Source organism: Antechinus flavipes, chromosome 4 (assembly GCF_016432865.1).
Source record: "Antechinus flavipes isolate AdamAnt ecotype Samford, QLD, Australia chromosome 4, AdamAnt_v2, whole genome shotgun sequence".
NCBI lineage: Eukaryota > Metazoa > Chordata > Mammalia > Dasyuromorphia > Dasyuridae > Antechinus > Antechinus flavipes.
Genome location: NC_067401.1, coordinates 408,813,194 through 408,825,829, shown reverse-complemented (window position 1 = coordinate 408,825,829; position 12,636 = coordinate 408,813,194). Strand labels below are relative to the sequence as shown.

Sequence of the window (12,636 nt, the reverse complement as noted above, 5' to 3'; positions counted from 1 at the left end):
TCTGGCTAGCATTCTCTGATGTTCCCAAAACACAGCAAGAAATGCAATCAGAAAAGTAAGGAAAAAATGGCTTTCAAAGAATTTTTAGAGCACTGGAGTTTGGATTAAGGAAGTGTAATTCAAATTCTGCCTTAGACATATACTAGCCATGTAACCCTTGAAAAATAATTTAACCATAATGTGTGTCTCTCTTTTCTCCTCTGTATATCTAAGGGATTGGACTCAGTGGCTTCCAAAGTCATTTTTAACTCCAAATTCCTAATCCTATGAGTCAGTAATCCCAACATGTGGGGTTGTTCAAAATCACACTGTAAAGTTTCATATTATATTCACAAGTTAAATAGAGAACATGCACTTACTAACAACATATTCAAATCATCAACATTTATTAAGTGACTGCTAAATGTCAGAAACTATGTTAGCTGTTAAGTGATGTTTAGTATCCTTTAGATAATGTTTCTTAACGTGACTGAGAACTCTAGGTAGGGAAAGAACCAAGGATCTACAATGACACATTTTACATAGAGAGTTTTATGACTACATCTCTTTTGACTATCACAACAGTGCCATGAGGTTTATAGGTTTCAATATTCATATCTTATATTTGAGCAGGCAGTATCAGATGTCTAGAGGATAGTACTTGGCCCAATATTACCTTGCTAATTAGTGATATAATCAAAATCAACTCAAGTATATTCATTCCATTTCTGGTAATGTTCTGGGAACGGTACCCTTTTTTTCTCTCTGAGAAAAAAAGTCAATACACAAATGAGAAAAGGACATTAGTTCTAATGAAATAGAGTGCAGACATTGTAAGAGTACATTTTCTCATCCTACAAGTACAAGCATTTTATACTCCATTAGTTTTTAAAGCTATCGAATCCCACTACACTTCAAGGGTATAATGAACATGTGGAACATAAACAACAAACCCATTACTTTGGATTTGACATAAAGAATTTAGCATTTGAAACCATATTCTATCCCTAGGCCATCATTAACTCATTGCTCTTAAGCATTTGATGCCAGGTGCCTTCATTTATCCACTCTATAAATGGTGACGCTGATGGTTGTCCACATTCATTGCCATATGTGCTGTCTATAAAATATTTTTATTTCCTTTAAAAAAAGACATTGTACAAAGATGTTACTATATTATAATATCTCTAGTTGAATGTAATATAAAATATTCTTTTCATCCAGGTATAGAATAACCTCAGAAGGCACCTTGATTATAAAAAATGCAATTCCCAAAGATGCAGGAGAATATGGATGTTTGGCTAGTAATTTGGCTGGGACAGATAAACAGACTTCTACTCTGAGATATGTTGGCAAGTATACATCTTTCAGAAGACCAATTAAAGAAGAGTGAATCATAAAAAAGCAATTACAGAAATGCTATTATTTTATAGAAATTGATAATCATAAAAGATATTTTAGATATTATAGTTTTTAATGTTTTGAAATGAAAAATATAATTTGTTGAAACATCAATGTTTGTGAGTGGATACATTGTTTAGCCAAGGAAACTTTCAGATGGTTGGTTCATTCTTTGATATACCCTATTATTTCAAATCCTCCTTAATCTTATACATCCAAAAGTGATATCAACTTCCTTTTCTTCTACTCACAAAATACCATATTTTGTCATTATTAAAGATGCATTATGACATTTTATTTAATGCTGTATCATTTTATGTGATTCTTTTTGTCTTTCTTATATGGTTTATAAAAATGATTAACCTTCAAGACTTCATATTTAAACAATTTGATGTTCTTGTATGAACTCTAGGCCCTTACAAAAAACTCCTCAAATTTATAGGCTCTAAGTATAGTGATATAATAGGGTTTCCCATTATTACTGATGAAAAACTATTGGATAGGAGCAATAGTGATGATACTATGTCATTAACCTTTTTCCTACAAATTTCTAAATAATATTTTTTAATCTTCTGGTCTGAAAATACATATTCTTTCACTATAATTTGTCATTTTTGGCATCAAAATAAGGTGGAAAAGCTTATTTATAATTCATATTGTATGATTCTCAAATCAATGGGTGCAGTGATAAAAACATTTTAAATTTATTTTTTTCCTTAAAGAGCATTCTCTTCTTGACCTTTTCACTCTGTTATTTTCTAGTGATGCTTTTAAAAATTTGTTGTTTAAAATTTTTGAAATTTGTTCCTAATTTTGTATTGATCTGTTTGGGAAAATGTATTGTGATTGTTTTAATCTTAAAAATGCTTAGTTTTCCATGTGTATATATATGTATTCTTTTCATTTTGTACATGTACAATATGTTATATAGCACAGCTATATACATACTAAAAAAGTTCTTTATTAATTCTGAAAGCATTGTGAAGCAACTGCTGTGATACATACTGATTATGTTATATGCCTTCTTCCTTTTCAGATGCCCCAAAGTTGACTGTAGTTCAGAGTGAACTCTTGGTTGCCTTGGGGGACACAACAGTTATGGAATGTCAAACCACTGGTGTTCCTTTGCCTCAAGTCAAATGGTTTAAAGGTACATTTGTTAAATTTATACGTTTCATTTTGCCTCCCCCCCCAAAAAAAAATGATTTGTTAAAAGTTTGTTTTGGTGTGAGACTTAGCAGCACCATAAAAATGTGTTTATGACCTCAGTGGTGACTGGAGCTCAGTTTTGAACTCTAAAGTTTCAGCACTTCACATCTGGTGTAGATTATAGAACCGTGAAAATTAAAGACGGAAAAGTTCTCTGCTAGTCCAGCTGAACATTCTCTTTGTTAGTTTAGGATTTCTTCCTGTATTGTAGCATATTCTCCAGAAATACCATAGTCAAGATTTAAAATATCCTCACCAATTTGAGTTTATTTTCTTTAGAAAAGCAGAAAAATATATTGGAAAGAATGCTAGATTTAGAGTTAGAAGAATTGGTTACTACCTTTTGGAATCTTAGTTCCCTCATCAGTAAAATATTAATAATAACACATTACTTGCCTCTTTAGGGTTCATACATTCAAAGTGTATATAAACTATCTTGACACAACAAAGTGCCATAGAGAAAACAAGGATCTGTAATTATCTTGATCATAAGATTTTAGAAGTAGAGCTGAAAAGTGCTTTAGAGATCATCTAGTCCAACCTTCCCATTTCACAAAAAAGACAATTAAAGTTCAAAGAATTTACATTATTTGGCCAAGATCATTTAGTTAGTAAGAGGCAGATTTAGGAATTAAACAGTTTCCCTGGCTGCAAATCTAACAATATACTTTATATTCTGTGTTGCATCTCTGATGGCACTTCATCCACCAATGTAAATCACAATTCTTGTATGCCTTGGTAAACTATATCCCTGAATCATTATAGCCGAAAAAATTCACTAATTTTAGAACAAAAATTTTGCTTTTGGGGTTTTTTCAATTTAGCTTGTTTAATCTTTAGACTATATATTTATGTACATATAGATATAAATATATCTATATATATATATATATATCTATATCTATATACATATATATAGATATAGATATATATCTATATATAGCAAAAAACACTATGCCCATAGACATTAAAGAAAGGCAGAAATTAAATATAAATATATCTATATCTATACAGTTTATATGGAAGGCTCATTTATACAACAATATGTTTTTAAAATATGATTTCATTAGTATCGAGTGGATAGAGACTGCAGCCCATCTATCATTTATTAGATAAGTCTTAAAGCATTGATTAAGCTCAGAGAAAGATTTACTTGCTCATGGGTACACAGCTTATAAATGTCAAAGGTGGAATTTGAACCAAAGTTTTCCCGTTTCAGCCTTATCCAGAACCCTCTGCATTTGACCAAATTGCCTCACATAAGCTACTTTGATGATGGCACTTCCCATTTTGGCTGACATTTATATAGAGCTTTATGGTTATAAGAACTTTGAATAATTGATATCATGTGATTCTTTTTGTAAGCCTTTCTGTGTAACTAATTAAGTTTTTGCCATCCCAACCTAATATGAAAACTTCTTTGTGCCTGAAACATCTTCCATTTCTCCTTACATTAATTTAATTCTTTCTCATTTTTAAAGCATTACACAAATGGTATGCCTTCTAAGAAACCTCTGATACTCCTTGTCTGACCTTGATCTCATGTGACATTTTGTCTTCTACCTAAGGAATTTATCACATTGTTGTTTATTATATTTATCTGTCTTTGTATGTTATTCACCTAAAGCAACAAGTGTGTCTTAGCTAAATATTATATATCCCCATACAATACCATGTACAGTAAATATCATAGATTTATTGAAATGAATGAAGCTTAAATGACCTGCTCAAGGGCAAACATTTTATAAATGGCAGTCTTGGAACCTGAATTCAAATCTTTTAATTACTATTACTATGAAGATATTACCATTAGGAAGTTTTGTACAGTTTCTGAAAAGCTTTCAATGTTAACATTTTTAAGTAAATGTATCTCTTGAATTTTCAGAATGTTTGATAGTAAAAGAAATGTATTTCATTATTGGGTTCATCATATATTAGATGACTCCTTGCTCTAATTCATAACTTTATATTGTCCCACTTGAAACTGTTAAGCCCATCATCTGTTATTTAGTCTAGGGTTCCTTAACCTGGAGCCTGTGAAATTAAAAACTGACAACTTTATTTAAATATAGTTGGTTTTCTTATGTGCTTTTAAATTCATTTTTAAAACATTAGTCTAAGAAAGGCTTTATAGATTTCACCAGCAGTTTTCATGACATGGAAAAAACAAAGAACTTCTGAATTCATCCAGTTCACTCATTTTATATATGAATTAATGGAAGACCTGAAAGGAGAATTAACATGTCTCTTGATTACACAAAAAAATTAATGGCAGAGTCTGGGCCTTGGAATGTAATTCTCTCTAGTACCCTGAATGATCTTAACTTTATATTATAATTATATATATGCTATTGTATATACACACAGAGACACACATATTTACTATAATTGCATAATAGAATAACATGCTTGACCCCTCTATAGGATCCTGTGAAGATAGTACTGATTGGGAGTCGAGAATTTAAGTTCTGCCTTTCTTTAATGTCTATGGGCATAGTGGTTTTTGCTATTTCAATGCAACCATATAAATGAGAAAGAAAAATACCTTTAAAACACTTTATGAAATGTTGCTAGTATTATTACTTGTAAAATGTTTTGTAATCCTCAGATGAAAAATGTTAAGCAGTTCAAAGAATTATTGTTATTATTCTGTTTGTTATATCCCAAACATTCCCATAGTAACAAGTTGATGTCATAATCATAAAATTATGGATTCACCTCGAGCCCTGGGAAACATGAAGTGAAAAGAAGAAAGTTTTCATCCAGAAAACAAACACATTTAATGATAGAAAAGGGTAACACCATTTCCTTTGTCCTGTGAATTAAATATTTATAATGCCATTTCCTCTGGAGGGAGAACTTTTCTCTAATTGTTTTCGCTAATTCAGTTTGTTTCTTTCAACACAGATTAATTTGTAATGACCAAAAATGTTTGAATAAATAATTGGAAAATATTATAAATCTTCTTTATATCCAAGAGAAACAATTTGTGGAAACTGGCTTTTTAAGAAAAAAGTTCATCCCTAATAGACTTTCAGAACTAAAAAAAAAATACATAGGGAAATTGAGCTTACTGGTTATTTCTATTGCACTAACAGTGAGTGTTCTTAAATTAGAGAAAAATGATCCAGATTCTATCAATAATCTACACAAAGCAAAACAAATAGCTAAGTAGATTTCTCCCAAATGATGGAGTGCTCTCTTAGTACTCTTGTACTTGCTGTCCGCCTACCACTCTTCAGGTAATTGGTTTCTAGTATATGTGAGGATAGGGAAAAAAATGGTAATAAAAGAAAACCTGGGAATAATTCCATAAATACCTCTTCCATCAACCCTTCTCCAGAAAATTCTAATTGAAAAGTTTATACTAATATCTTTTTTATTTCAATTAGACTAGAATGACATGTTCCAAAATTATAGATTAACCATCAAGCACTCAGATTCTTCCTTCTAGGTCTTGAAAAAATTCCCAAAGGAGAATCAGGGAGATCATTAAAATGTAGCAAAAATGGACCTTTCAGAAACATTAAAAGCATTGAGTTTATCTAACTAGATTACCCTTATGACTGAATTAGGTGAAAGGTTCTATTTCAAGGAATATGATCAGCAGTTCTCGCTGTCCACCACAGCCAGAACTAAGCAAAGGTTATAATGTGAAGGGCTCAGTAAAATGAAGGAAAATCAGTACAAAGAGGAAAATTTTAAATGCCTGAAAAAGGTCTTAGAAAAAGTTTAAATTATTCTTCTGCTATGTTACATAGGAATTAAATGAACATAAGATCATACATTCTGAAGTAAAAGGAATCCCAGGGATCAGGAAAGCCAGTAGAGAGGAGAAAATTATCTTTGCTTAATTTTAATTACACAAATTATTATGATTATGTATTTCTTCTAGAATTCATATCTAGGGTTTCTGATGACCCTAGTAATTTGATATATTCTTGCATGTAATCTGATATATTTTTCTCATGAAAACAAAGGCAGGAAAGAAAGAATATATACAAACATCTGACCTGCAAGTAGTAAACTGGATTGCTTTCAGTGAAATTCAACTTTCTAAATTATGTTGCTGTGTTTCATTACTGCTACGTTTTAGAATTTTAATTTGTAATTTGTGGGGGGAAAACAACTCAACTAAAGTATTTAATCTTGTTATGACCAAATACAACTGTAGACGAAAGAAGTAAGAGGCAAAAAACCCAATGTATCAAGACCAAATATTTTAAGACTTGATGAATAGCAAGGTCACACTCCATCCTCCCATGGTGGGAGGAAAGTTTATGTCAACATCATCTGCTTTTATTTATGATAATTTCTCAGAGGCTCATAGACACTGCTTTATTTGCTTCTTCCCATTTTCTCATGGTATGTAGTAGCAAACTTAAGAGGATGATTATTTTTTTGGAATGCTGAAAAATACTTAGTTTTGGCATTAACAGCTGTTTTTAATGTAATTTCTTTTTTATTTGAAGCTCTTTTAGAAAAAGAAATCTGCCCATTGCTTTACATCTGTTGAATAATGTTCCATTTGGTGACCTGAAGAATCTTTAGAATTGTCCCTTTGCCATATGGAAGTTGAACCAGCTTTTTTCATGGTATCTAGAAGTGCAATATAGGGCTCTTTTGTGTAGTTGCAAGGAATGCCTAAATTCCTAGAACACATTGGGAAATAGTACTTCAGATCATAAACTTATTGCTTCAAAAATTTTTACTTAGGGACCAGATCCCTCATTTTATAAATAAGAAAATTGAGACCTACGCTGGTGACCTAAGGTCACAGAGTTAGTAACTCTTTAGTGATTCTCAAACCATTTTTGAAAAGTAACCTTCAGTGACCTGCATCTCCCCTTTCAGTTCTCCAGTCCTTCTCATTCCATTAGATTTGGTTGAGCCCAGGGCAGTTATTGCCATACTGAAATTTGGTCATTATCTTTTGAGACACACACTTCTGAGAGACCCTATATTTTTATGGTCTATGGAGTTAGCCTCTGAATCAAGAAGGCTTCTTTGAAGTTGAGCCTCAGGAATATAGTGATTATATGATTGTAGACAAGTCCTTTGACTTCTCAGTACTCTAGTTATTTTTTTTTTTTGAGGCAGTCGGGTTAAGTGAATGGCTCAAGGTCACAAAGGTAGTAAAGGTCTGAGGTATTTTAACTCAGGTCCTCCTGATTCCAGGGCCACTGCTTTATCCACTATGCCACCTAGCTGCCCCCCCAATTAAATATTTATGAGAAGATGCCTAAATAGAGGAAGTTTTTTTCTTCCTAGGACTCCTGAAACAGATCTGGTGAGACTTCAGTTAACAAAAGCCTTGGATTCCACGGTTAGTTGTTAGGAATTAAAAAAGAACACTGTTACAGAAACAATATTTTTAAAGGTATTTGGAATTATAAAAAAACTCTAAACAATAATGTACTTGAACATTATATATTTATAGGGAATAAATAATAGAAATATTTATGATGCTATTTAAGCTAACCTTAAATTCCTGACTTTAACCATTTCTAAACATAGTGACTTGACACTGCATGAAACAGAAGGAAGGAGATTAAGTGAAGGGAAATTGTCTAGCTTTTACTGATCATGAGCTGTAAAAAGCCAATAGGCTTATCACACTTTTTCCGTTTCCTGTATACCCTGAAATTAGAGGGGATTGGAAGTAAGGCTCAGCAGCTTTTCTAGTAATTTTGGGGGGCACCAATGACTTTATTCCTTAACTCCTATTTCCCAGATTATAAATTTGGGATTATACGATTAGGTAATCAGTCCTATAGGAATATAGTCTGAAAAACTAGTTCATGGTTATTGGTTGTTCCTCAAAAACAAACATGTTAGCAGCTTTAGTCTTGAAAAGTGCCCTAATTGATAAATGATCGAAAGATATGATCGATGCCCAAATAGCCATAAATTCATACATATCCTTTGACCTAACAATGCCACTAGGAAATGAGTACCAACAGAGATTTTAAAAGGGGAAGGAGCAAGGAACCTATATGTACAAAAAATATTTGAAGCAGCTCTCTTATCAAGACAAAGAATTGAAAATCAAGGGAATGCCCATTAATTGGGGAGTGGCTGAATAAATTGTCGTGTATGATTGTCTTGGAATTTTATTTTTGTTTGGGAAGTGATGAGCAGAATGTTCTTGGAAAAAACCTGGAAAGTCCTCCATGAACTCAAGCAAAGTGAAATGTACTATATACAAAGTAATAGCAATGTTCTGGGATGACCAAGCTGTAAATTATTTAGCAATTCTCAGTAATACAATGATCCACAACTACTCTGAAAGACTTATGATGAAAAATCCTATCCATACCAAGAGAAGAAACTGATAGTATCTGAATACAGATTGAATCATATTCTCTATTTTTTAACTTTATTTTTCTTGAGGGTATTTTTTATTAGGGTAGAAGATCTTTGTTTTCTTTCACAACATGATTTTATGGAAATGTTTTGCAAAACTTCACATGTGATTTCTTTTTTAACTTATTCTATTTTTTGAGGTAGAATTTTTTTATTATAGGTTTTTATTTACAAGATATATGTATGGGTAATTTTTCAGCCTTGACAATTGCAAAATCCTTTGTTCCAACTTTTCCCCTTCTTACCCCCACCCCTTCTCCCAGATGGCAGGTTGACCAATACATGTTAAATATGTTAAAGTAAATATGTATACATATCCAAACAATTATTTTGCCATACAAAAAGAATCAGACTTTGAAATAGAAAAAATCACAGGACTTTAGCCTGTGAAGGAAATCAAAATTGCAGGTGGACATAAATAGAAGGATTGGGAATTCTATGTAGTGGTTCATAGTCATCTCCAGTTCTTTATGTAATTTCTTTTGCTGAATGTAGTTGGTTCAGTTCATTACTGTTCTATTGGAACTGATTTGGTTCATCTCATTGTTGAAGAGGGCCTCATCCAACAGAATTGATCATCATATAGTACTGTTGTTGAAGTATATAATGATCTTCTGGTCCTGCTCATTTCACTCAGCATCAGTTCATGTAAGTCTCTCCAGGCCTTTCTGAAATCATGCTGCTGGTCATTTCTTACAGAACAATAATATTCCATAATATTCATATGCCACAATTTATTTAGCCATTCTCCAATTGATGGACATCCACTCAGTTTCCAGTTTCTGGCCACTACAAAGAAGGCTGCACATGTGGTTTCTGAATGGGGGCTGGAGGTTGAGATATAGGAGAGAATCTGAAACCCAAAAGATTTTTTTCAGTGTTAAAAAAAAATGTTTTAAATATGACTGGGGAAAAATTAAATAAATCAATATGATTTAAGAAAATATATATCCAAAGATGTCATAATAAATTATTTCATATTATTTTACCAAGTATGTCTCATATTTGATCACAAAATTTGATTACAAAAATTATGGGGAATATTCATTTTTAATTTCTTTTTGTTTCAATTTAGGTGATCTTGAATTGAGGGCTTCTGCATTTCTCCACATTGACTCACTACAAGGCATTCTGAAAATTCAAGAGACCCAAGATTTGGATGCTGGTGATTATACCTGTGTAGCAGTCAATGAAGCTGGAAGGGCAACTGGCCACATAACTTTGGATGTTGGCTGTAAGCATCTCATCCATGTCTATAGAGAATGAATAGATTTCCCCCCTCCCCCCATTCTTTCATCAATGACATTTCAGAATCAGCCAGTTACTTTTCAATGTTCAATTAAATTAAGATTATAAAGTATAATTGACTATAAAATTGGAAGCTTGATATTAAGCAAGAGTTAAGATTTTCATTGTTATAGTAACTATAGCTAAATACTGATTATATTAAATGAGCAGTGTTTAAAAATGTTTCCATCAAGAATCATCCTCGATGACCCCATATTTGAAAAGATATATGTCTGGATATTAGAATATAAAGTAATATTTAAGGTTCTTGTTTGAGGATAGATAGTAGAGGTACAAATGATTATTAATTGGTGACTTAGTCTCTTACATTTCACAAATCTTTTATTTCACTTCAGTTTTAAGAGTGATGTTCTAAACCAGGGGTCTTCAAACTATGGCCCATGGCCAGAGACAGCAGCTGAGGACATTTATCCCCTTCACCCAGGGCTATAAAGTTTCTTTATTTAAAGGCCTACAAAACAAAGTTTTTGTTTTTATATAGTCCGGCCCTCCAATAGTCTGAGGGACAGTGAACTGGCCCCCTATTTAAAAAGTTTAAGTACCCCTGTATCTAACCACTCACAAATAACATCTCCCAATGTATAGTGCAAGGTCAACAAATGTGGTAGCAACTTGGCAGAAGTTGCTTGGTAGAAGACAAAAAGATGTGTATCTTTTCTTCTGAAAACTAAATAAAAGTAGTATCTAAACTATAGCTTCATCATGTATTCATTAATTTAAGTGAACAGTTAGATGTCTATCTTTAAGAGTGTGGTAGTTTTCACAGTCCTGGACATCTTGCATCAAAATATATAAACAACTTTTCTAAGGTTGAAAAAGCTTTACAAAATTATGGTTGCCTTTATTGATGGTAGGGCATATAGAAAAACCCCAAGAATGGAGAGGAAGAGGAAAGAAGAGAAGAAAAGCAAAGGGTAAGGAAGGGAAAAGAGGATAAAGATAAAGAAAGAAAGAGGAAAATAATGTCTAGGAAGAATAGAGGACAGGGAAAGGGAGGATAAGAAAAATAAAGGAATAGAGAGGAGGAGAAGGAAAGGAAGAGGGTATGAAGAGAAGGATAATGGAAGGGAAAAGGAAAGGAACTTCCCATTATTAAATTGACCATTGAATTACTAATTCCAATGGCTTTAGCCTTATTCCCAGGCAAATAGAATCTATAGTTAATTTTCATGCCATTTGGCAACCACTTCTGAGGCAGATCCTCATTCTATGCTGCTACTTTAGAGTTTTTATAGAATAGATCTCTTCTGAAGCATAACATGGTAACAAATGGTATGGCAGCCAATGAAAGAAAGAAAGAAAGAATCCATAGTAGCAGATAAATTTTATCATTTTCTTTGAATTTCTCATTCCTTTTGAACATATATCCAGAGATTTTTTCCATGTTCGATCTTCTAGATGTACCCCAGTTTCTATAAATGTGCTACAATGAGGAATCCTGTGCAAGATGACTGTTTTTTTTTTCTTTTCAGTATTTATTTACATTCTTTAAACATTAAAAGATAATATAAAAATGCAAAATTAATGCTAACAGTACTTAGAATAAATATGTAAAGACCACTAGTTTTTCTTCTTATATTTAAGGTAACTTAATTAGATTTAACCAGAAGGATCTTGTGAAATACTGAGTGTCAAGACTGAAGCACTACATAAATGTTCATTTGAGTGCCAGAGTAATTTGGATCTCTCACTTTTTTATTTAAATTTAGATATTTTGTGGCTTAAAAGAGGAATATGCTATATTACTGTGGCTTTTTTTTCCCTTTAAGCTCTCCAATTACCAATTTTGTGATTCTATTACTTTATGGCCATGACATCAAATTATATTTTATAAATTTAATGTAATTCTTGGTTGTTTACTTCTTGTGGTGAGCTTCTTTTCCTTTTCTTTTTCTAGTTCCATCTCCTCCCCAATCCCAGACTGCAACTTTAATTGGTACCATTTCAGGTCAACAGGGAAAGTTACCAATAATTTTTATTCTTCTGAAAAAGAACAAGTAGATTATGAAGTCATTCTGAAGAAGGGAACAGTGACTACATCAAACACAAAGTTAGCCCTGGCAGAGATTTTATTTGTAGCATTCTGTACTGCCTTGGATTTCATTCTGAGGTTATGGTTTAGTATTTTGTGGTCTGGTAAATTCAACACAGTATGCTCAGCTCCTTGGGGAGGGGAAATTCTTATATCAATCTGTTTGTCTCATGTGGTGGTGCAATAGTTGCCAAAGTTAGTATCTATTTTAATTATCACTAGAGTAAACAAAAATGTGTCACAAGACAAGATAGTCTATCTTCCAGTAATCTCAAAAATTTGTTTCAAAATTATTATTCATATACTGTCTGCAGTTATTAATCAGTATTAATGACTTAAAC

General features: G+C 32.2%; 1 protein-coding gene across 1 annotated transcript in view; it reads left to right on the top strand.

Annotated features, from left to right (window-relative positions):
- HMCN1 (hemicentin 1) overlaps positions 1-12,636 on the top strand; it is a 503,334-nt gene that overhangs the window by 265,122 nt on the left and 225,576 nt on the right. Inside the window, exons 13-15 of the mRNA XM_051998776.1 lie at positions 1,204-1,331; positions 2,417-2,530; positions 10,031-10,189. Of these exons, the coding sequence (XP_051854736.1) occupies positions 1,204-1,331; positions 2,417-2,530; positions 10,031-10,189 (401 nt within the window). The remainder of the gene's footprint in view (positions 1-1,203; positions 1,332-2,416; positions 2,531-10,030; positions 10,190-12,636) is intronic.